At 33.9% G+C, this 27,760-nt stretch overlaps 1 protein-coding gene across 1 annotated transcript in view; it reads right to left on the reverse strand.

Moving 5' to 3' along the window:
• Positions 1–27,760, reverse strand: part of LOC111050816 (Down syndrome cell adhesion molecule-like protein Dscam2) — a gene marked incomplete in the record, with an annotated part of 322,193 nt that overhangs the window by 128,688 nt on the left and 165,745 nt on the right. Inside the window, 3 exon segments of the mRNA XM_039442229.1 lie at positions 3,480–3,651; positions 7,925–8,057; positions 16,042–16,191. Coding sequence (XP_039298163.1) covers positions 3,480–3,651; positions 7,925–8,057; positions 16,042–16,191 — 455 coding nt within the window.

Consider the following 27,760-nt stretch of genomic DNA (forward strand, 5'->3'; position numbering starts at 1 on the left):
AATGATCCATGAATAATGCAGAGTTAGTACCATTCTCTCCGAGCACATCATAACGTGATTCATCCATTTGAAAAAAAAAATTTCACCTGTAAGTTGGCACTAGGTACTAGCTTGAAAGTGCTTATTTGAGCAAGCTTGCACATAGTATAACTGTACCCTTATGTTCTCACAATATTGTAAAATAGTGTCAAAAATTTTTGTACAAAATTTAGAATAATTTTCTCACAATACTGTGGAATAATTTTCTCACAATATTATGAGATAATTTTTCCACAATGTTTGTGGAAATATTCAGTTCAATATCAATATTGTGTTAATATTTTCAATATTTCAGGAAAATATCTTCCCAACATCAACCAATATTTTCAAATATCGTAGGAAAAATATTGAAGGTTTCATAAAGATATTGTCAGAGTATTCTGACAACATTGACCAACATTTACAACACATTGAACAATGTTGTGATAATTTTTGTCACAATATTGAGACAATATTTTTTAAAAAATCTTGTCTCAATATTGTGACAATATTTTCCAATATTTTGTCAAAATATCTTAGCAATATGTACCAACATTGCTATAATATTTTCAAAAAATATTAAAGGTTTCATAAAGATATTGTCAGAGTATTCTGACAACATTGACCAACATTTACAACACATTGAACAATGTTGTGATAATTTTTGTCACAATATTGAGACAATATTTTTTAAAAAATGTTGTCTCAATATTGTAACAATATTTTCCAATATTTTTTCAAAATATCTTAGCAATATTTACCAACATTGCTATAATATTTTCAAAAAAATATTAAAGGTTTCATAAAGATATTGTCAGAGTATTCTGACAACATTGACCAACATTTATAACACATTGAACAATGTTGTGATAATTTTTGTCACAATATTGGGACAATATTTATAAAAAATGTTGTCTCAATATTGTGACAATATTTTCCAATATTTTGTCAAAATATCTTAGCAATATGTACCAACATTGCTATAATATTTTCAAAAAATATAAATGTTTCATAAAGATATTGTCAGAGTATTTGACAACATTGACCAACATTTACAATATATTTAACAATATTGGGAAAACATTCCTTCCAATATTAAGACAATATTGTTTTGCTACTTGGGGACATCTGTGTATCTGCCAGCTGACGTTCCAAGAAAACTCTGCTCGCATGCAGATGATTTCGAATCGCTCTGGGAGCGGTTTTCTCCAGGCATCTGAGCGGACGTTTTTGATGAAGATCTCTCATCAAAAACATAAATTACATAAAAATGGAGATAAGAGAAATCTACTTTCAGATTCAGATTCAGATTCGGTCGAGTTTGCTTTAAAAATGAAAAATAAATATATTAATTAGAAATCTTGGAATCAGAGTGCAACTGGGTACAGAGCAAAAATAGCTCTGTCGACCTACAGATGTTTTCGGTGTGAACACAAACTCTGTGGATGTTCAGATATTGCTCTTTTTCTCTGCAGAGTGAAATAGCTTGGTCTGAGCATACCTTAAAGGTATGGTTAGGTTAGATACCTAACATAGATAATGTAAGATACCTTAAAGGTATGTTAGGCTGGCTACTAACGGTAGAACATGCTGCATCTCACGCACATTCTTCTTACACTGTTGTATCCAGTGAGTACAGAATGTAACATACATAGAATTACATTCTATACTCACTGGTTGTGTCACCACAGCTGTGATTACCGCTTCGAGCAAAATTTTTCGAAGTAAGGTTTTTGTATCTCCATTTTTTGTTGTTTATTTTTCTCTTAGTTGGTCTATTTGTGATTGAATTATTTCTCTATAATAGTAATAATATCGAGTGACCTGGCTGGCTCAGGTCTGGTGTCAGAGTTTTCAGGTCGCAACTGATCAATTTCAGGGCCTCTGACATGACCTAATAATGACCAATAATGAAGCTTCATTCACATTCTTAAAAAAGCTAAAGTCTCTCTCTTATGAGGTATAAGTGGTTGGTAACAAAAATAATATTCCACATTAATTTACATTAAAAAATTTTTCACTTTCCAATTCAGAGTGCCAGTTGTTCAAAATCCGGTTGAATTTTAACACTGATTAATTCCACGAGAACCAATCAGAGAAGCCGTCTTATCAAAAATACATTGGTTCTAGTAATCACGATTAAAATTAAACAAGCTTTTGTGCAACAGGGCCAGTCAATAATTTTCGCCCATCATTCCCTGTCTCTATTTTCGGTCAGTAGCTCGAAATACCAGTTCACAATGCTTACATTCACACCAAACCAGCTATTGTGATATTAATTTCGGCTCGGCTTCAGTTGTCAAATGGTGGCTGCTGTGAATCGGTCTTGCTTCACTCTCGCACGCGCTTGCATGACAAGATATATCGTCTCAAGATTTTCATGCGTAGACAAGATTTACATCGTCTTAAGATTTCCATGTGTAGACAAGATTTACATCGTTTCAAGGCTGTGCAAAGGCTGTGGTTTCTACTCGTGATATTCTTATAAGTTTTCCGATTCGTATATCATCAAGCTATCAAAATGAAAAAGTTTTCTAAAGAAAATTTTTTTCTGATCATTACTTTTTGAGATATGAGCGCCTGAAGTTTGAATTTTTGTGACAGAACATTTCAAATTCGGTAAGATATAAATCCATGAGAATTAGAGGATGGATTCTTCATAGTATTGTTTATATCTAGTAAAATATCAATTTTTGAAAAAGTTATTCAATTTACCAAAATTAACTCAACTAAAAGCTACTTTTGGTAATTTTTAGTAAATTGAATAACTATCTTGAAAATTGATATTTTTAGAAAATTTTTGTTTTACTAGATCAACAATACCATGAGAATACCATCTTCTAAATCTCATGGATTTATCTCTTACCGAATTTGAAATGCTGTGTCCCAAAAATTTAGATTCTGGGCGCTCATATCTCAAAAAGTAATAATCACAAAAAATGTTTTCCTGAGAAAACTTTTTCATTTTGATAGCTTGATGACATACGAATCGAGAAACTTAGAAGAATATCACGAGTAGAAAGTTTATTTTTAGCCTTTGCACTTTTCATGAGTAGACAAGATTTACATCGTCTCTTAGTTCTGAGAATCGACTATAGTAAATAATGGGCCTGGTTGCACAAAAGCTGGTTGATGAAATTTAATTGTGATTAATTTCACGAGCACCAATCAGACAAGGTGTTTTTGCTTCAGTGATTTGTTTCAGTAACAGGTGACAGCTTCTCTGATTGGTTCTCGTGGAATTAATAAAGATTATAAATTTTAATCGTCTTTTGTGCATCCGGCACAAACAAAAAGTGAAATTACGGTATAGTTTTTTGTTTCATTTCAAGTTTGTGGTGAAAATTGGTTTATGTTGATAGAGTTCCTGGAAAACTGAAGGTTTCCGTAAACTTCTATAAAACTAAAACTATAAATGTTCATAGTGTTTCTATAACTAAAAGTGGAGTTTTTGAAAATACCTGGATATTGAAGTCATATCGCTGTGATCCCTCGGTGTTATTAGCTATACACACCCAACGACCCCCGTCATTCTCATCCGTATTGATAATGATCAAACACTCGACGATTTTGAAGATTCGATCATTATCCACATGCTCTTTGAGTGCTGCCTGGCGTTCTAGACGATACCATCTGATAAAACAAAGATAAAATTTATCTATGGATGAAATTTTTCTAGTGATGTGGAAAGCGAAAAGGGACCAGTTGTCGGAAGAGTAAAATGTTCAGGGCAGACAATAATAGAGAGGGGTCAAAAATATCGATTTCCAATTTTCAATCGATTATCATGCAGTAACATTTCCTTTATTGATCAGAATCGATTGAAAAGTCGACTTTTTCGTCGATTATATGAATAGTCGATTATATGAACACATGTAATGTTGCAGAAAAGGGAACAGTTGTCGTTATGGAGTTATAACATTGTCCTGCTTTTATGTTTTAATAGGCATCGATTTCCAGTTTTCAATCGATTATCATGCAGTAACATTTCCTTTATTGATCAGAATCGATTGAAAAGTCGACTTTTTCGTCGATTATATGAACAGTCGATTATATGAACACATGTAATGTTGCAGAAAAGGGAACAGTTGTCGCTATGGAGTTGTCCAATAACATTGTCCTGTTTTCATGTTTGAATTGGCATTTTTCAAGATATCAATCTTTTTTTTAAATTGTTCTTTATAGTATTCTTTATTGAGGAAAAATGATATCTCAAATTTCATTTTTTGAGCCAACTGATCCCTATTTGCTGGTCCCTATTAGCTTTCCACATCACAAATTATCATAGCTGAGCAGGTATAGCAGTGGAATCCAAGTGTATTCAGGATCAAATCTTACAATATTGATAATCAGAATCATATAAATCAATTTGAAATGTACACTTGAAAATTACTCTTGAAGAATTGAGACTAGTTGTGTTTTTGATAAAAAGGAGGGTTCCTGATAAAATTCATTGTGTTCCATCAAAAATCTTTGTTATAGAGCCTTTCTATTGTAAAAATCGATTCTATACATCGGACTATACACATCTACAACACTCTAGCTGTATAAGAGAGAGTGGGGTTGTATTTGTTCGCATCAAAACATGTCATCTTGTAGATTGCATACCGGGAAAACGGGAATGATTTAGATCTCTATGTTGAACATAGATTCTAAAAATATTAATCTCGTGCACCTGGAAGCCCAAATTTCAATTTTCCTTCTAGATTTTCCAAAATTTGTGTTCAAACTTCATTAATCTATACTTATAAAATTCTTATCTCACTGACTCACTGATCACGATTTCTGGAAAACTACTGGATGGATTGCAACAAAACTTGGAATATAGCTTCCTTAAACGTCCTAGGTGCTCACTAAGAAATCTTTTGGCGATATTTCAACTCTGAGGGTGGTTTTCAAGGGTTTAAAGTTCGTCTTTTAGCATGTATATTCTTCTTCTCCCAATCTCCTTATTATAATAGATATGTCCATATCATATGTTATTATATAGATCTTTAATCTAGAGAGAGTACCTCTTCGAAACAGTTGTTAACTGGCAACTTAATTAATAATTTTGACAGGTTGGCATTAAGTTGAGATGACTTCATTAGGTTGGCACAAAGTTGAAGAACGAATCAAAATGCATTTATCGAGAACAAATTGATTGGACACTGCTGCTTCAATCAGAGCTATTCCTGGGAGTATAGATAGTTTTTATTTTTTATAAAACAAACTCTTATGATGGGAGTTGCTTCTTTCAAGTGATCCTATTCTATCAAGACTAATTTAATTTTTTTTGTATATCCGATCGCGAGAACTGCTTAAACAATTTCGATGAAATTATAATAATTCAGTATGATATATTGAGGGTATTTTCAAAACTTCAGAAGTGTCCGTTGTGGAATCTGTTTGCAAAGAATGAGGAAACTCGGCCAAAATTTAACTTGGGCGGAAGAAAGGGGTCATTTATTGAAATGACAAAATAGCTGTTGTTCCTTTTCCCAATATTCTACAAAATTCGCTGCAATTGGACTACTATTCTACAGAGCACTTCCAACACATCAATGATTAATCGAATGATTTGACTCAATAGTCAACTTTCATACCAAGTTGTGGCCTAATCTCAAAAACGGTTATAACAATGTTGGTAGAATTTAGATTATAAATGGTTCACAAAAATAATCTTATTTTTCAATTCCCGAAGCGAAGCACGGGTGCCCTGCTAGTATATAATAAGAGAGAGTAGGATTGTGTTTGTTCGCATCAAAACATGTCAACTTGTGGATTGCATACCGAAAAAACGGGAATGATTTGGATCTCCAATTTCCGTACATAGATTCTAGAAATATCAATCTTGTGCACCTCGAAGCCCAAATTTCAATTTTCCTTCTAGATTTTTCTAGATTAATGTTCAAATTTCATTCATGGGACATGAAATTTCATACCGGTATGGCTTACCTTGTTGTAAAATGTGTTTGTATAAAGGAAGCTCATAGAGAAATTGATACGCTGCTAGCAATATGTGTTTCGATACAGGAATCTCATGTTTCGATACAGGAGTTTTGATACAAATGCTGGCAGCCTATGTATCAATGATACTGATAAGATGTTACATTACATTACATATAGGCCACAGATCACAGGCCAAAGCAACATAATAATAATATAATAAATTAAAGATTTTGCTAGAATATCCATGAATAACGCATCCCCACGTCTCAACTACTCAACTGATTGACTTGACATTTTGCATATAGATTCTTAATTGACCGAGCGAAGTGAGGTCTAAGATTCAAGTCGACGGTTTGGCATTTCTCTTGATGTTCAAATGTTTGAATGTTTAAATGTTTATATGTTGCGCATTTACGGCGAAACGCGATAATAGATTTTCATGAAATTTGACAGGTATGTTCCTTTTTTGACTGCGCGTCGACGTATACACAAGGTTTTTGGAAATTTTGCATTTCAAGGATAATATGAAAGGAAAAAGGAGCCTCCTTCATACGCAAAAATTAGAGTAAAAATCAGACAATAGAATTATTCATCATAGATCAGCTGACAAGTGATTACACAGAAGTGTGGAGAAGCCAGTCTATCGCTGTATTTCCATAAGGTCTATAGTTTCAATCAGGTACTTGTGGATGAGAATACTGCGTGAGGTCTACTGTTCACAGAGCTACTAGTAAATGAAAGATTTAGCTAGAATATTCATGAATGACGCATCCTCACGTCTCAACTGATTAACTTGACATTTTGCATATAGATTCCTCATTTACCGAGGATGGTTTTAAGCCTACTTTTGATTCTTCAAGATTTCAGTAGGTCAAGTTTTCAATTGGACCCTTGCGGATCACGGGTTACCAGCTAGTTGAAAATATAGATGACTATGAATTTATGAGTGTTAATCAGTAGGCTAGTGTTTTCTTAAATATATCTTCTACCATGTAGAGAATATTGCTTAAGAAGATATCTCATAGTATATGGCGTTCATGCTCCAAATCTCACTGAAACTCAAGTCAATAGAAGTTCTTTTTCGTGAAGCTGATAGTCTCTCATACTGTGCCGTTCTTACATTCTTACCCGGCCAATACATTAATGATAAACAGTAGTCGACTGTTATCGGCTTGAGATTTTATTCATTTGTATTTTCATTCATTCATTTAACAAACAACACTGATGTGTAAACATTGGTAGATCAAATACTAAGGCAATCCTAGTATTATTCCTCTTCTAAATTTAGACGATGAAACAGTTTAATAAATGGGTTAGGATTTCTTTACTAGTCCAATTTTAGATGTATATACATATGAACATGAAATTTTGAATTTTTATAGTTTACAACCCTCTCGTACTTCTCTTTTCTCTCCTGTTGTTTCTCCTCTTATGCACCTCCTTGTCTCCTCATCGTCCTTCCCTTAATCTATTTCCTCTTTCTTCTCTATCATCATTCCTTTCACTCATTTAAAAACCAAATTAAATAACCAAATCGCATTCAATAAGCATTAAAAAACTGTAAAAGATTGAGCTACTTGAAAATTTTGATCCAAAAATTAAAATAATCTTATCCACTAAAGCACAGCTGTAATAATTGGCTTGATATTTGGAAAATAAACGACCTATACCATGGGATATCTTTTCTCTTTGGTTCCACTTATGCCGTATAATTACAACCTTGGGAAGCAATTAAAGCGTTTGAAGAACATAGTTCTACACAAACACATACAGATGTACGAGATTGTTAAAGATATTGACTGGATGATTTATCTCATATTCAAATAGCTACTCGTATGTTCTATTATTTCTAGTACCCTCTTTATAAATTATGGTTTATATAAACACAACTAGTCCCGAGCACTCATGCCATTTTAAACTTAAATCATATTTTTAAGTGTAGTAGATTTTTGAAAAAGAGTAAGTTTGTTGTTACCTGAATGTCGGATACGGGATGGCTTCGGTGTAGCAGGGAATACACACGGACTGGTCTTTGCGCACATCAATTGTCTGAACTGGCATAATTGCAGTATTTCCCGGTGTATGAGGACCTATTGCCGTAGTTTGTTCTGTTCGAAAAATTAGGATGTTGAATTATCAAAAATCAAGGAGAGATTAATATGGAAACCCACTATTTTGAAAAGCACACTATCAAAATAGTGAGCTACTGATGCACATAACTCTGTATTAAAATTATTCGGAAAACTATTATGTTGGATGTTAAAAAATCATGGAATAGTTATTTGTGCAACTAGTGCGCAAAGTGACAATTCGCTGCACCGAAAGAAACGTTTACGCACGAGCCGTAGGCGAGGGCGGAATGGTTTCTTGAGTGCAGCAAAGGAACTTTACTCACGTATTTCACATTAAATTTTTCCTACAGTTACCATTGAATATGAGAAGTGATTGATCATGGGTAAAATGATGGCTGAAATCCATAAAATGATTGTCTGTATAATTTTGTTATTAATAACAACTTTTATTTATTTTAAACTTGTTAATCCAATTTAAAATTAATAATCAATATAAATATAGATAGAACAAATTCACATTCAAAATACACGCCAACAATGTCAGCAGCTGATTGGGATGGCTGCAAGGTAATAATATGCAAAGTATTAAGATTATGCAAAATAATACTTTGCGCACTAGAGCGGAAAAGTGATTCTTTGCGTTCTGTAATCAGTGCAGGAATGGTCACTTCTCAAGGTAACTGAAGGAAAAGATTAATATGGCAACCCCACTATTTTGAAAAGCACACTATCAAAATAGTGAGCTACTGATGCACATAACTCTGTATTAAAATTATTCGGAAAACTATTATGTTGGATGTTAAAAAATCATGGAATAGTTATTTGTGCAACTAGTGCGCAAAGTGACAGTTTGCTTCACCGAAAGAAACGTTTACGCACGAGCCGTAGGCGAGGGCGGAATGGTTTCTTGAGTGCAGCAAAGGGACTTTACTCACGTATTTCACATTAAATTTTTCCTACAGTTACCATTGAATATGAGAAGTGGTTGATCATGGGTAAAATGATGGCTGAAATCCATCAAATGATCGTCTGTATAATTTTGTTATTAATAACAACTTTGATTTATTTTAAACTTGTTAATCCAATTAATTTGAAAATTTGAATAATTTTGAGTGAATCTTGATTTCTAAATAATTTCTCAACCAATCAATTTATGAATGAAAAACATATTATTTGAAATAATGAATAATTAATAATATTCAAAATGTATAATTTAATGAGTTTTCATTTTGATTTATTTGAAAATCAGAAAAAATATAGATAGAACAAATTCGCATTCAAATACACGCCAACAATGTCAACAGCTGATTGGGATGGCTGCAAGGTAATAATATGCAAAGTATTAAGATTATGCAAAATAATACTTTGCGCACTAGAGCGGAAAAGTGATTCTTTGCGTTCTGTAATCAGTGCAGGAATGGTCACTTCTCAAGGTAACTGAAGGAAAAGATTAATATGGCAACCCCACTATTTTGAAAAACACACTTGTTGTTACATCACAGTTTGGAATGGGTCAAGAAATCATCATCTATGAAAATCCATTCTTAATACACACAATGATATCATAAAATTCAGATTTTGCTGTAATCAATTGTAATTTCACAGTGATACACTGAAAAATCACCCTATAGTTGTATTGTAACTTGTAAGTGATGTTGTAATATTTGTCAAAAAACCACAGATTTATTGATACTTAGAAAGACCGGTTTCGGTTATTAGACCATTGTCAATCTCTGATTGACTCTTCTTTCCGAAGAATGGACATTGATATGTCCAAATCTCCGCCAATTTATGTAGATGCATAACAATATAATCATCTACAGTTATTATACAAATTGCTTTTTCATATTATATACAGTTCAATAATTATTTTTTTAGTCTATATTATGTAAATTCATCTATAATTTTGCTGTATTGTAAGCTATTGTATATAAGTGTATAAGCCAGTATATATTGTAATCTACATAAATAAAGTACTCAATCAATCAATTCAATTGACAATGGTGTAATAACCGAAACCGGTCTTTCTAAGTATCAATAAATCTGTGTTTTTTTGTCAATTTCTTAGTCTTTTTCATTTAATATGAATAATTACCACAATATCAACTTCTCAACTACACAAAAAGTTGAAATATTTCTTCAGAATAAAATAGAATTCTGTATTGCCATTAAACACAAGAAATCATCACTTTGATCCTCTCGGGCCTCTATAATGTTACACTATAATAACTCATTCCTGAATAAGGCTCATGAATTATATCTGAATTTCGCTTTTTATATTTCATTATTCACATTGCATAAACACTTACAATTCCAATGAAATAGACGAAAATGGATTATTTAAATGAAGGTTGACTGGATTCATTTGTTTCTATCCCTTCCAAGCCATCTTTTTCGAAACAATATTCAATGTTATCATGATTTGTAATGTGATAAATACATTCATAAAATATTATTTCATCAAGGAAAGGTTCTCAAATTTCGTACTGAAAAATTATCGATCATCTGTATGAATGAATAGAATCAGGCTTTATCAATTCATCCCTCATGTGAAGGTCAACTTTCAGTGATTTTATCATTTCTTCCTTGCAGTTCGCACGAGAGTTGATTCGAAATTTGATGAGATGTCTCAAGCTACTTCTCCTGATAAGGTTGCTGCATTATTCAGCAAGTCTATCCTCTCGGGCCTCTATAATGTTACATTACAATAACTCATTCCTGAATGAGGCTCATAAATTATATCTGAATTTCGCTTTTTATTTAAAGTGAAAATGAATGAATTCATCATGAAAATGGAAAATTCAGCCATCCAGACAAAATTGTTTCTCCTGTTGCCGAGGAAAGTGAATATTTTGTACCGTCTTCATTACTTTTCACGAGAAAAGAGTTTTGAAAATTTAAAATAATATGGCAATCTTAAAATGTCTCCATTCCAGTGAAACAATTTATTCAGTTTGGAATACACTGATTGGAGTTGGATACGTGAGCTCTGTAGCCTGAGATGGAACAAATAATTTTGATAATGATAATGATAATGATGATAATGATAATTTTGAATAATGATAATGATGATTATTATGGGAAATTATCATTATTGGATTTGCCTTTAGTCCAATGATTGAAAAAGATGATAATTCATAATAATTAGTCTTTTGTTTCAATCTCCTACTATAGTGAGGTCCACGTTATAATGGCAGTGGAGAAAGATAAGAGAACAACGTTGCCGAACCTCTGTCTTGTCAATGCCTTCTATGGAGGGTAACTGATACCGGTTTATTAATGTAATATTAACTGTTAATTCTCGTTCAAAATAGTCAATTATATTTCATTAAGCAAGAAATTATATTTCTCAATGATTTCATAATGAATTTTCATAACCAAGATTGAATATTTAGTTAATAAATTAAATTTCTACATTGTTTAAAAACGATTGGAAACAGAGTAAAATGAGAAAGAGATAGCGCTATCCGCTTTGTTGAATGATAGACAAGGAAAGCGATACAATTGTTAATCAAACACTGCCATTATAACATGGACCTCACTATAGAATATCTCACGTATCAAATTTTATTGTGAAACAGGGAGAAAATAGGAATCTAAAATTACTTGATGGATGTTATAATTGAGGTAAACATTCAAAATTGACATGTCTATCTTTGATAAGGTGAATGGAATAAGCATTTTATCGTGAATATACATGGTGATTACAAGGTAGTACCATAGAGAAACAATAGCATAAATAGATATCCCATGGTATAGGGCGTTTATGTCGCAACTTTTACTGTTATCTCAAGCCGATAGTCCACGTAGTTCTTTCCCGTGAAGCTTTATGACGCTGGTAGTCTCTCATATTGTGCCGTTTATACACTCTTACCCGGTCAAAACAGTAAAAATCGACAATAATCGGCAGTAATCGGCTTGAGATAACAGTGAAAGTTGCGACATAAACGCCCTATACCATGGGATATCTACTTATGCTATTGTTTCTCTATGGTAGTTCATTCACAACAGATAATTAATGAACGTTATATACGTTTCACAAATCTAAAACCACCAATTAAAAGAATGGTTCCATAATTCTATTCACTTACTAATCAAAACAGTACTATGTTGTTATAAAAAAATTATCAAATTATTGAAGATTTTCAGCTACATGGTGTCGTTATCAAATTTCCAATAAAATGCGAATAATCACGAATAATGACTGAAATATAAATGTTACATACATTTCTGAAACTACTAATTAATTCAAAGGATGGTTCCATGCTCTTATTCACTCACTAATTAAAACAGTAATGAGTGTTAGTCTAGGAAGTCCAGAATTGATCATTTTCAGCTACATGATAATATATCATGAGGTCTACGTTATAATGAAGATAGAGAATGATAGGAGAACGACGTTACCGATTCTCTGCCTTGCCACTGTCTTCTATAGAAGTTAGATGATACCGGTAGGCCTTGAAAATAATCAATAATAATAAAAATAATAATAATAATAAAAATAATAATAATATAATAATAATATAATAATAATATAATAATAATATAATAATAATATAATAATAATAATAATATAATAATAATAATAATAATAATAATAATAATAATAATAATAATAATAATAATAATAATATAATAATAATAATATAATAATAATTCTTGTTGAAAATAATCAATTATATTTTATTTGTCAAGAAAATATCAGAGATCTTTCAGTGATTTGATAATACATTTTCATGATTGAGAGTGAATATTTTGTTAATCAATTGTATTCATACAACGATCTGGCAACGTAGCGGAGCTAGAAAAGGATACATCTATCTGCTTTGTCGAAGGATAGACAAAGGGAGCAACACTAATGTTGATCAAATACGACCATTATAACGTGGACCTTACTGTAGCTGAAAATTATCAATGATATTATCATGATTGGTTTTTCAAATGAATACAAAAATGCAATATTTTTTATGTATTCATAGTACATATATCTCTACTGGTAAGGGTACACAAACACTATACACTTACTACTGTTCCTGTGAACCTCGCTTAGGGCCGGTTTCCGAGCTCGGGAATTAGCTAAGTTCTAGACTTTAAACAGCTGGAGTCAAAAAATTGGCTTTCCGAAACAGGGCGTAGTCACAGTGCACGTTTGAATTAAATCTCGTTAAACTAGGAAATTGAACACAAAATAAAATAAAGAGAAAATAGTGTAAAGTTTCAGCTATTTTAAATAATTTAGGAATGTTGAATGAAAAGGACTAAGAACCTGTCAGAAATAGAATATTGACTAGAAATGTTTCCAAGTATCAATAAATCTGTGGTTTTTGACAATCTCTTAGCCTTTTTCATTCAATATGAATAATTACCACAATATCAACTTCTCAACTACACAAAAAGTTATTTAGGAATGCTTCATTTCGTCAAGGAAAAACGTTTCCAATTATAGAAATAAGAAAATATAGATTATCATAAGAACTGCGACTACGCCCCGTTTCGGAAAGCCTATTTTCTGACTCCAGCTGTTTTATTAAAACTCTGTTGTAGTTCACACACTGTGTTACTTGTAAATATTTGAAAAACACTTAATTTTCTTGGAGTATTGAGTGTTACAGATGATATTAAATTATTATCATATGATTTCGATACATTAGTTACCAGAACGTTAATAACAGTTTAGTCTTGAATGTATTAAAAATAAAGATGGTTGGTTGATATGAAGAGTATTATTTATTCAATATCCAACATGGCGCAGTCGAAAATGAAATAAAACAAGAATAATTGAATTATTAAGTGTTCGAGTGAGAAGTGATTATTATTCGAGATGGATTGGAGCATACCCAATCAATAGCAAAAGCAGCTTCACCGTAATTAAGGAAACATTCAGCAGATTTGGAATACCTCAAACACTAATAGCAGATAACATACCATCTAATAGCTGAGAAATGCATCAATTTGCAGAGAATTGGGGATTCAAAACTACCACATCAAGTCCATACCATTCAAAATCAAATGGATTAGCAGAAAAGGCAGTTGGAATATTCAAAACGATGTTTAAAAAGGCAGCTGCAAACAAGCAAGATTTGGAATTGTATTTACTAAATTATCGTAATGCTCCCGTAGCTGGATTGGGATATACACCTTCACAGCGTCTTAATAGCAGACATATAAGAACCAAGATTCCTACCACATTACGCATTGAATCCAAAAATTGTACCTAATGAGATAATCGACAAGATGGCAAAGAATCAATCGATTCAAAAACTTTACTATGATCGTAATGTATCTAAAAACACCGAAGATTTTGTAGTTGAAGAGGAGATATATATGCAGAATATTCATAACAAATAATGGGAAAAAGGGAGAATAATCGAGAAATTACCACAACCACGTTCATTCCTGCTTAAAAACAATAATGGCGGTCTTCAGCGAAGAAACACAATTCATATACGAAAAATAAAAAGGGGAATATAGGATAATATATGACTAATATAACGTCTTGAAGAGGGAGATGTTAAAGATTGACAATTTTTTAGCCTTTTTCATTCAATATGAATAATTACCACAATATCAACTTCTCAACTACACAAAAAGTTATTTAGGAATGCTTCATTTCGTCAAAGAAAAACGTTTCCAATTATAGAAATAAGAAAATATAGATTATCATAGGAACTGCGACTACGCCACGTTTCGGAAAGCCTATTTTCTGACTCCAACTGTTTTATTAAAACTCTGTTGTAGTTCTAACACTTTGTTACTTGTAAATATTTGAAAAACACTTACTTTTCTTGGAGTATTGAGGAATGCATTTCACTCCTGAAGAGGAGCTTCATCAGCCTCAGTAAGGGCTGTTTGCACAGTGTAAGTTTAAGCTAAAGCTTAAACCAAATCTGGATTTTTTTTTGTTTAAACTAAAACTCCGTTTGCACAGTATAAGTTTAAACTCTGTATTGAGTTTAAACTTTGGGAAAGTTTAAACCTCCAAAGCAGGAGGTTTAAACCAAATAATTTGGATTAACTTGACATCTGTAAAGATTTCATGGGGAAACAGCTGATGGTAAATTATTTTTCGACGGTTGTTTTTAATGCTTCTGTAGACGATAATGATTATTCAGGTTATAGTGAATCATTATTGATAGAATTGACAGGAATTGATAGAAGTTTCTAATGCGATTGATAGAGATGACTGCAAAGAAATTTTGGAACTGTGAAAATTGGGCAAAAAACGATTCATTTAGATTTCTGGGATGATAGAGAATTTTTTAACGGTTTTGCTTGAGTAAAGCAAGTGTCAATTTAGTATTTGATTAAATAAACCACTTGATAGAAAATAAGACAATTTTTGTCAGTGGTCTTTGATCAGAAAACATGTTTTTAATAACACATAACTGAGATATTTTGCTTTCGATAGATTTCTATTAATCATATTAGATTTAAGCGTAACAAAATAACTTTTTTATCTTACACTCTAAAATATATTTTTTGGTGCCAACTAAATATAAGTTTGTATCTAATAGTAATATAGCATTTTTGGAATAATTTCTTGATTGCTTTTCACTATTATTACCAATACAGCTTACAGCTATGTGGATTTTGAACAAGGAAATAGTGGCTACATAACCTCAATTTACTGATGGTTTGTAAACAAATAACAGATTTTTAAGGCTGTAAAAATCAGCCTTATGATGTTATAAACGTTGACATTCTATTACCAACTTAACGCTAAACTAGTTTAACTTAAACTGGATTAGTAAATGCACTGAGAAAACCGATTCAAGTTTAAACTTCTAGATTAACTTAATCGAGTTTAGCAATCCATACTGTGCAAATAACCCTAAGTGTTTCAAATATTTACAAGTAAGACAGTGTGAGAACTACAACAGAGTTATTATATAGTGTTTCGTCATGGATAGCAACATCAGTTTTATTAAAGTCTAGAACTTAGATGCAGAGCTCGAAAACCGGTCCTTAATTGAATGCGAATCGTTCACATTACCAGAGATTTATTCAGTTGATCGCTCACCTGAAATGCTGAAGCGGGCCTTCGTCATGCTCGTAACAATTTTGCCAGTAAGGGTGTTAATAGTTCTGCATTGATAACTCCTATACCTGTCCGCATCATCCACGTTACGAATGAGAAGCTCGCCGGTATATAACATGTGAAATTTCCCATCTGCAAACAATCAAATGACATAAGCAGGCTTTTACAAAACCGACATACCACAGAATAATCATCACATATACAACACTAGTCCAGGCAATGAATGCTCAAAAAAGGGTATAGAGGGAAAAGTTTGCAAGACAATTTTTGACCCCGCAGTTCTGTTTAGGGTAGTGAGGAGGTAAACATATCAAAAGTCCCCACCCCTACCCCCTGTGCTAAGGGGGTGGGGGTGGTTCAAAGGTACCATTTTTCGGTTTCTCGCATATAAATAAAAAATTATGCATTTTACAGACATGACTATTCTATAAGAAAGTAAAGCTTACATAAATTCCTACAATATTGATCTCACAACTTTTTCTATATCTCTTCCACTATTCGAGATATCCGCTCTAAAAGATGTGACATTTTTGAAAAAACACATTTTCCTTCATTTTTTTAGCTATTTTTGCTCTTATAAATTTTTGAATATCGATGGGAAAAATCCATGCTAATCATGAGATTATAGAGCATCAAATTCTCTTTAATTTGATGTATGATTTCACAAGTTTACGCACATCCCAAAGACTGATGCAGCAGCTTCAGTGTTGAGTGTGATATCTTCAAGAGAAAAGAAAACAAAGCACTACAAATCTACGGTTAAATTTAAACCGTGATTAATTTCACGAGAACCAATCAGATAAGGTCTTTTTGATAAGACGGCTTCTCTGATTAGCTCTTTCCACAAAAGCCGATCAGTTCTGATCGGTTGCTCAAAATTTTGATATCCTCGAGGAACATAACTTTGATTAATTTTAATTCATTAAAATCATTAAGGGCCGGTTTCCGAGCTCGGGATTTAGCTAAGTCCTAGACTTTAAACAGCTGCAGTCAGAAAATTGGCTTTCCCAAACGGGGCGTAGTCGCAGCTTTTATAACAGTAATCGTAGTTTTTATTTTCTCATTTCTATAATTGGAAACGTTTTTACTTGACGAAATTAAACATTCCTATAAATAATTCAAAATAGCTGAAACTTCACACCATTTTCTCTTTATTTTATTTTGTGTTCAATTCTCTAGTTTTTCGAAATTTAATTCAAACGTGACTATGACAATGACTGCGACTACGCCCCGTTTTGGAAAACCAATTTTCTGACTCCAGCTGTTTAAAGTCTAGGACTTAGCTAAATCCCGAGCTCGGAAACCGGCCCTAGAATTCCTCTACCATAGTTTTTTGATTTCGTTCATGTATTTTCATGTTCTCGTTTCCTATTATTTATTCAATTTCGTTAGTTACAGATTTTCTCTTAATTAATTAAATGCAATATGAACAACTCTTTCATGAGATGAATAATTTTTTCCAACATTTTCCAGTTTCTCAATGATAGGGGAGTGATAATTATTTGTATAGATCTTCTAAGGAACGATTATCTACAGCTGGTACCAATAAACTACACTAACTTCAACTCTAAACTACCGTTTTAATACCAGTACCCAATTTATCACAGGGTGATGTGTTTATTATACAACTGGTAACTCTAGATGCTAAATCATATTATCACAATAATTATGATCTGATCATGATAATTTTTCCGTTCTTCAGTAGCCGCTCAGCCAAAAATTTTGAAAACATATGTCTGTAAAATGAATTAAGAAATAATAATCATTAGCCCCCCCATTTAAAATTTCTGGTCAGAAACCATCCCCAATATTCACACAACATATTCCCAAAGTTTCATGCCGTTCTGTCAAGTATTTCTCGAGTCTATAGGGAACAAACAAACATTCATTCAGCTTTATATGAGTATTTTATATAGATTTAATTGAACAGATGATTTCAAACAGATGATGTTTATCAAGTTCCGTTTAATCTGATAGAATTCATAAGGACGGCAAAATATCGTACGAACAAAAATCGATGTGTGTGGGCCGGGCTTGACGGCAAAAAATCGTACGTCCGAAAATCAATGTGTATGTAAATACGAGGATGCATGTTAATATTATGATTCTAATTCAAACTGTCATCATTGTTGAATAAGAAGTTTTCATTGTAATCTATAAGATATGCTGACACATGAAAGTGGGTCTCACTTTATAATCAACCAATCACAACTCAAGGCTAGAAATGTGATCACAGAGAGAGAAAAAATGTAGAGAGCCCATCTTCAGTAGGTGGGATGCTCCAATCACGAGCTATCATTGACAAATCATTCGGGATCTGATTTGATTCCAGCTCTATGGTTGCAGTCTGATTATGGTTCACATTGAGAACACAGTCGGTGAGTCATAGATGTGTCGGAGTATCAAAATCAGTGTTGAAATGGTTCTTGTAATTGGTCGTAATGGGTGACCAATGGATGTCGGGTGACCAATGTATGTCCAGTCCTTTCTTGTCCTGTCCAGCCCTGTCCTGTCCTGTCCTGTCCGGTCCAGTATGATCAGGTTCAGTCCTGTCCTGTCATGTCCAGTCATGTCCTGTCATGTCCTGTCCTGTCCTGTCATGTCCTGTCATGTCCTGTCATGTCCTGTCATGTCCTGTCATGTCCTGTCATGTCCTGTCATGTCCTGTCCTGTCCGGTCCGGTCCCGTCAGGTCCGGTCTTGTCCGGTCTGGTCCTGTCCTGTCCGGTCCGGTCCTGTCATGTCCTGTCATGTCCTGTCATGTCCTGTCATGTCCTGTCATGTCCTGTCATGTCCTGTCATGTCCTGTCATGTCCTGTCATGACCTGTCATATCCTGTCATGTCCTGTCATGTCCTGTCATGTCCGGTCCCGTCAGGTCCGGTCTTGTCCAGTCCGGTCCTGTCCTGTCCGGTCTGGTCCTGTCCGGTCCGGTTCTGTACTGTCCTGTCGTGTCCTGTCCTGTCCTGTCGGTTCTGTACTGTCCCGTCGTGTCCTGTCCGTCTTGTCCTGTCCGGTCCGGTCCCGTCAGGTCCGGTCCTGTCCTGTCCTGTCTGTCCTGTCCTGTCCTGTCCTGTCCGTCCTGTCCTGTCCTGTCCTGTCCTGTCCTGTCCTGTCCTGTCCTGTCCTGTCCTGTCCTGTCCTGTCCTGTCCTGTCCTGTCCTGTCCTGCCTGTCCTGTCATGTCTTGTCCTTTCCTGTCCGGTCCGGTCCGGTCCAGGAATTTTTTTTTCAAAGTTTTTTTCAAGCAAATTTTGCTTCGACTTTTCTCAGGTGAAGCTTCATCTTTCTCTACTGTCCTGTCTTTTCCAGTCCTGTCCTGTCCTGTCCGGTTCAGTCCGTTCCGGTCCGGTCCGGTTCGGTCCTGTCCTGACGTGTCCTGTCCTGTCCTTTCCGGTTCAGTCCGTTCCGGTCCGGTCCGGTTCGGTCCTGTCCTGTCCTTGATGGACTCAAACGGTTCCCATGACCATATTTGGAATACTATTGTCTCGTTTGAGCCAATGGGAGTAGAACTCAGCTTCTATTGGTTAACAGCTGATAGCCAATCTTAGGGCTTCACCCACACTATATATTTTACTCCTCAATGTTCAAACTTCCAGTTTACTGAGGATTGATGATGGTGTAACAACCGAAATTATTATTTTGAATTGTTTTATTGAGTCAGGGGTTTCAACACTATCCAGTCGTTTCCATTGAAATTTTAACTATCCAATAATTTCTACAATGCTCCAAAGATTTCCAAGTTCTCAATATTTATCTTACTGTATAACAATAATAACATCAAGCTTTAGCACAAACGTCCAGGTCTCGAGGGGCTTATCACTGCTTACGAAAGCAGTATTACAAAATGTATATTCAGTGGTACGTCATGACGTACCCACCTGCACGAATTCACTCTTGAAATCTGTGTTGAGATTCCTGAATAATTGCTGCAACATTTCAGCTGGGATATTGATTATTCCATTTTGAATTGTCTGTTATGGTTCAACCACAGTTATTGGTTGAGTTGTGAAAACGTTTGATTTTAAATAGCTCCACAAACAACAAACAGAAAATCGCAGGTGGACAGATCATAGAACCAGGAAACGCAGATGTTGCAGCGATCAATGAGGAATCGTCAACACATATTTCAAGAGTGTTTTCGTTCAAAAGGAAGTAATTGTCAAAAAGTGATAGATGTTATCAATAATTCTCAAATGGCAAGTCTTGAACTTCACATTAGTTTGAATAAAATCATTTTTGCCCTTCCCACCAATGTTTTATGGCGTTTTTAAAAGTTCCCGTTATTCTGTGTCACCCTATGAATTACTGCAACATTCTCAACTGGAATTTAATGTTCATTGAAGAATAAATTTACATCTCTTAATGGGTGTTTACAGAATAAATGGACTGTACCAATGGTTGATGAGAAATTCACTATTAAGAAACAAAAACCAAACCTGAGTTTTCTCATGGAAAGAAATTTTGAAAATCAGAACAATCCTTCCGTGAGTTGAGGAGCTTCTCTGAATGTGTGTTATTAGCAATTCACCGAACTTCATTAACATAAATATTTGAAGGAGTATTCGTGAGCGGAATATTTTACGCCTAAAATACCGCACTCTGTTGTCCTATGGGGGATGGAACAATTCAAACGATGCAAGGGATGTTTTCCTATCTCGGAAAAGCGACGAGCGCATTTTTTGATTTAGAAGCGAGAGGCTTTTATAAGCCCTTTCTTTCATTCAATAAAGTACTCACTTTTTCTTTCATTTTTATTTAGAATAGCTCGACGTTTTTAATGAAATCTTGGTCTTGTCAATTAGAGAGGAAACAAACGTTCACAAGCATAATATACCAGATATGAATAGGGCTGATTTTACTCGCTTATTGTAACAAAAAATGTACTGCTGTTTTGAAGTTATTTAAGTCACAGATTGTCACTTGGGGCAGAGATCAAATTAATATCACTGAGTATTTATTCCTCTACGCTTGGGGTGAGATATTGTGATTGTGAGGATTCCAAAAATATTGTGACTAGTGAGGTCTATCCTTGTCTATCATTCGACAAAGCATATCCTTATCCTATCCTTTTCTAGTTTTGTAAAGTAGCCGCAATATAAAAAATAATAATTAATCATACTCAGTTGATTAATTATTATTCCATCTGAACTATGGCAATTTATTATTCACTCATTTATGATATATAATATTTTATTCATTATTTAGTCATGTACAATTATTACACTAATGTGTGAAGGCACAACAGGCTTATGCCCAAAACTGTCCCTTCTCAAATTTTTACTACAGTCCAAATTAAATTGTCGGTTAAGTTACCATCACTTATTTAAGTAACAATTTTCTTAACAAATGAAAAATAATTGATCATTTCAATCAAGAATGAACTGTTAATATTTCATCAGATATGACAAGCAGCTATATTCTTTGGAATGCAGTGGCAAGGCAGAGAATCGGCAGCTTTGTTCTACTACCATTAAAACGTGGACCTCACTGTGACCCATGAGCGACTAGCAACACAACCTCCTGATTAACTTCAATTATAATAATTGACCTAGAATATTGCTATGTGGATCTCATCTTTAATATCTTCATCCTATCTTGAATTCAATCCGAGAAGAATACTGGGCCTTTCTGTACTGTCATTATAACTTGAACCTCTTTTTAATGGTTTATTAGATAATTGATTCCAGCAATAATATGAAGAATTATGTCCTTGACAGTAATTGACCGAGCGAAGTGAGGTCTAAGATTCAGGTCGACGGTTTGGCATTTCTCTTAATGTTTAAATGTTTGAATTTTTAAATGTTCAAATGTTTATATGTTTATATGTTGTGCATTTACGGCGAAACGCTGTAATAGATTTTCATGAAATTTGACAGGTATGTTCCTTTTTGAATTGCGCATCGACGTATATACAAGGTTTTTGAAAATTTCGCATTTCAAGGATAATATAGAAGGAAAAGGAGCCTCCTTCATACGCCAATATTAGAGTAAAAATCAGACTATAGAATTATTCATCATAAATCAGCTGACATGTGATTACACAGATGTGTGGAGAAGCAAGTCTATTGCTGTATTTCCATAAGGTCTATAGTTTAAATCAGGTACTTTTGGATGAGAATACTGCGTGAGGTCTACTGTTCACAGAACTACTAGTTGAGTTGTAATTTGTTAATTGACCGAGTGAAGTCAGGTCTAAGATTCAAGTCGAAGGTTTGGCATTTCTCTTTATGTTTAAATGTTTATATGTTGTGCATTTACGGCAAAACGCGGTAATAGATTTTCATGAAATTTGACAGGTATGTTCCTTTTTAAATTGCGCGTCGACGTATATACAAGGTTTTTGGAAATTTTGAATTTCAAGGATAATATAAAAGGAAAAAGGAGCTTCCTTCCACGCATATATTACCGTAAAAATCAGACTATAGAATTATTTATCACAAATCAGCTGTCTAGTGGAAATGCTGTCTTGAAAATGTATCTTTCCATCAATGTAAGTAGACAGTTGTCTATCATCTTTGTCTTTCCATAAGCTGAGGCCATGATTCTAGTTTGGAGTATTGATAGAGAACATTTTTTCACATTTTTCTTTATTAATCTCATGATCAAAATTGCAACAAATATTATTGAAAAGAAATTGATTTCTAAAATCATGAGAAGTGAGAAATGAAGTTTGTAGGAAATCAGCATTATGGTAGCTTATTTTGTTAATTTCAACACACCGATTTTTCGCCAACACGATAACACAGAATGTTCTCTGATGGGATGATTGGATTGGCGTATCAACGGCAGCCAGACCTGATAACAGCGCTCACACTCACATTCCGAGACGACACGGTACGATAGGACAGAAAGCTCTATGTTTGTTTAGGATTTTTTCTAGACATTTTAAATTGATAAATTATGTATTAATTTTTGAGAAAACATAACAACAGGTCAATGTAACTTACTGAGCGCTACTGAACTAGGTCTGCTGTTCACAGAACTACCTATCTAGTATCTAATTCTAGTAACTAATTCTATCAAGTATGAATTTTGTTAATTTGCAATTTGAACAATGAGGGTTAAGTGTAAGAGAAGGCCGGCTGCACCCTAACTTAGCCCTCCTAGCATTGAAATAAAGGCAGCAATCCAATCCAATTCAATTTAGAATGCTGTTTGTGACCTCAGAACATTTTTGATTAAATTTCAGCTTCTACTTCTACACGAAAGATATTTTTGTAGTTGTTCAATGTTCAGCTCCGAGTAGGCTACATACAGTGGCGTAGCCAGGAAATTATTTCGGTGCGGAGGAAGTCCCGTGAGTCCTTCCGATGAAAAACAAGAAATCCTTCTCAGAGAAAATTTTGTAATATTAAGCTGCTGGAACGTTGTTGAAGAATATATTTGATTAAGGTGAAAACTTCATAATTTATCAATGAATGTGTAAGCAGTTACACACGTACGACATTACATTAGACTGTAACCACATAAATTAAAATTAAAATTCAAATTCAAATTTATTGTTTTCATTTTTCATTACAATCAAATTTGATAAATCCATACAATTATAAAACTAGCTGCAAATAATAATCAGTGGATATAATGAATAACAAAAAATTATATTTAATAAAAAACCAAACCACCGTGATGCTGATTATCAGTTGGATGATACTGACGTATGATGTATGACGTTGGATGATATAGCTTCAACTGGATGATGGAGATGATCAAATTTGAAACTTCATGAAATAAAATTTATTGCAAACAATAAGTCCAAATTACTGTTCATAGTGGACTATACAGGCATCGAAGTATTCATGCTGTTTGATACAATTTGTATAAACTTAACTAATCTAACTAAATCAATATGAGCTGAATTGAACTGACTGAGCCTGAAAATGTGTAGTTTTCAATCAAATTTATGCTTGGAATTTTTATTTTCAACAGCATATCTCTTTCTACTCTATTAAACTATCTCTCGTTTCTAGTTAATTATTATTGAAAAAATCACAGTCCAAATTACTGTTCATAGTGGACTATACAAGCATCGAAGTATTCATGCTGTTTATATGCCTATAATAATAGGATTTTTCAAATCTAGGAATAGAATTTTCCATGAGAGAGCCTTAACTACTCTCAATTTTAATTTAGAACAGTTGAACTAAACAGTTTTGTAAGCTAAATGGAAATTTAACGTTTTCAGCTAAGGTAACTTTATGCTGCGTGATATGATAATTGATCTATTGAATAGGGATTGAGGAATAATATTGAAGATATTTTTTATTTCTTCAATAATACCCTGCTCACCACACTTTGAACTTCATTCTTGAGAATTACTCTGGCGCAAATGTAGGCTACAAAAAAAGGCACCATGTCATATCTCTACAAAAATCACTAACCTTTGCAAAATGTTGCCTAGCAATGTAAAAGTATCATATTACAAAAAATACGATTTCCAATTATTTAGTTCTTGACTTCTTGTTTTAAATGCATCACCATTCCAATGTATGCAATAAATGCGTTTTTATATTTTCAATCTCTATATTGATTGATTTATTGACTACTAATTAAGTCTTATAAGAGTAGTAGTTTAGTTTCTACCTTCTTGTTATTTCACTTTTGAATTTGACCTTGACTTACGTCTTCATTTCATTCTTCATTCATTAATTCAATAAGTACATCATCAAAAGTGATAGGGAGAGGAAAAATAAGGTAACCTTGTGCTATTCCTCTCCCAAATTTAGATAAGGTTACACATAGTCCGAAACAGGTTAAGTCTAGTTCACTTCACAAAATTTACAGTTCTTAATTATTTCCACAAAGTAGATTTCTAAATTTAGATGCTTCAAAACCAAACAATAATAATAAACAAATTATTATATTCAATAATAATCACAAATATCCCGCGGTCATTCATATTATAAAGCGTGGTGGATGTCTCAATAACTAAGGTAGTTCTAGTATAATCATTATCTCATATAATGAATAGAAATCCCGGGCAAACGCCATAAAAACAATATAACCGCCAAAATTAGCAGGGCTTTGTCAAAACGCTTATAATTTGATAATCGTTCAAGATGTTTCACTGTTTTTTCCACGGAATCTTTAGGAAATATGTCCTCTACGATTTAAAGTTATCTTCAAAAACTCATATTACATCAGACATAACATTTCAAAATACTACAGGAAATTATTATCAACCCTTAGTACATCTATTTATTTTGTACTCAAATTGCCTGTCGCTACTATTGAAGTTCGAATTTCGGATTGAGGAACGGATGTCTCTATTAAGCCCCACACACACATATCGATTTTTGTTCGTAAGGTATTTTTCCGTCAAGATTAGATTAAACAGATGATTTCAAACAGATGATGTTTGTCAAGCTCCGTTCAATCTCATAGAATCCATAAGGACGGAAATAGTATATTTCGCACCTAGGGCCGAAAATGAGACTTTTCCGGCTCGAAATCGGTTTTCAAGTCCGAGGCCGTAGGCCGAGGACTAGAAAAGATTGAGAGCCGGAAAAACATTTTTGCCCATGGTGAGAACGTTATTTTTCGCCACACAGAAAAATAAACAATATAAATATGAGAATAATTGTTTATTAGGCACTTCCGAAAGCAAAACAGGAAGGTCATAGCTCTAGTAAATCTGAGGTAATCTGAATATCAGGAAATTGTCCAAGTACTTTTATTTTTTATTCTGATTTGTCTAAATAACCGGAAAGATTATGTTCAATTATGTAAGAGGTTGAGTTTATACTTTTTATTCTTCCAAATGACAATAAGATGATATTATTATAAATGTTTTGATTCTTGAATAATAAACACAAATGATGAAAAGTTTTTTGTTCAACTGTGTTAGCACACTTGAAATTTGGCCAATCTGAATGTCAACGTCAACAATGATTGTTGTCATTGACTTCGGAAGTTTAGGTTAGAAGTTCTATCCTACTCTGAAAATCAACTTTGAATAGTTTATAATATATATCTTATCTGTATTTTATTCATCCAAATAAAATAATAGTATCTTATTGCAGAATACTTATTCAATTCTAGAAGCATAAACTGATTCCTTTTCATAAACCATTTTGTAAGCATGTTCACATCCAATCAGAATCAGCTGACTTCAAGGTAATTTTACAACCCTAGGGCCGTAAAACTTTTACTGGCCTGGTCAGAAAACAATCATTTTTGGCCTCCATATGACGCACGAAAACCAGCTCATTACATCCAAGTGGGGCGAAAAAATTTTACCGGCCTGGTCAGAAAACAATCACTTTCGGCCTCCATATGACGCACGAAAACCAGCTCATTACATCCAAGTGGGGCGAAAAATATTGTACGAATAAAATTCGATGTGTGTTTGTGGAGATTGAGAAACAAACGGGCGAGCGGAGAGAAATAGAGGATGTGCATATCGAACTAATAATTTTTATCCTTAAGGATATCCATCCTTACTATAGCATTTTCTGATAAGTTGCTGGTTCAAACATAGATACAAATTTCTCCCTGTTTTGGAACGGAACGCATCCTGTGTTACGGGGGGGGGGGGACATCCCCTCTGGCTATGCCCACTGAGTAGGCCTACACAGAGCAACCACGTTTCGACTGGTTTCGAATGTCACAAGTTAAATTTCGGCCGTAACCAGCCCATTGAATAATCATGACAAAGCTTCATTGATGTTAACCTAATGTCACCTGTGCGTACATTAGATGTTAACTGAGTCTGTAACCACAGGTGCTTTGTGATTGGCTGCTTCCCTGAAGGGAACCGGCGAATTAGCACGTTTCTCCGAGGCTATGTCCAATTCGTCTAATAGGTCTAATTCTGACACTGTCTATTCGTGGTATTCGATGTCATTACGAGACACGAACTTGAATGGTCGGTCACTCTTCTTAACCTTCCGGTAGTCGCGCCCTACTCAATCACACGAGCAGTCGCGTGTTGTATTTTGTACAACATCCAATTATCCAAGTGTTATGTACTCTGTTTACTGTCAAAACATATTAATTACTTGTATAATCACTTTTTCCACCTTCTTGGATTATTTTACACCTATGAACATTTGGATGATTACTCAATTAAAGCCATTATCATACATTGGATAACCTTCCGGCAGTTGCGCTGTTGTAAAAAGTACAACAGTGTCAGTTTTTTTGCTGCACAAAACTATTGAATGGGGTGGTGTCAGTGAATGAGCCACCTATGCATTCCAAAACTTTCCCTCCATCACTCCACTGAGCATTGACCATTTAATAGCCCAATAAGGTACATCAAGCAAAGCCACCAATTCTGTGTTATTGGTTCGTTTACAGTCCCCGTATACAGTCTTCCCCTATCTCATGCACTGTCGCGACTAAATGGCACCTAAAGACTGAACCATTTGATCGGTTGATACTGCAACTCAGTGGAGTGATGGGGGGAAAGTTTTGGAATGCATAGGTGACTCATTCACTGACACAACCCCATTCAATAGTTTTGTGCAGCAAAAAACTGACACTGTTGTACTTTTTACAACAGCGCGACTGCCGGAAGGTTATCCAATGTATGATAATTGCTTTAATCGAGTATAAAACAGTTGCAGGTATCTCCTTTCAGCCGTTTCAATCTTTTCAACTTTAACCCTTTCTCCAACGAAATAATAACATATATTATAACAATTCAAGTAGTTATTGAAATGAGTAAATAAGGCTTCAATGTTCCAATCACAGAATACTT

This window comes from Nilaparvata lugens, chromosome X, assembly GCF_014356525.2.
Source record: "Nilaparvata lugens isolate BPH chromosome X, ASM1435652v1, whole genome shotgun sequence".
Classification (NCBI taxonomy): Eukaryota; Metazoa; Arthropoda; class Insecta; order Hemiptera; family Delphacidae; genus Nilaparvata; species Nilaparvata lugens.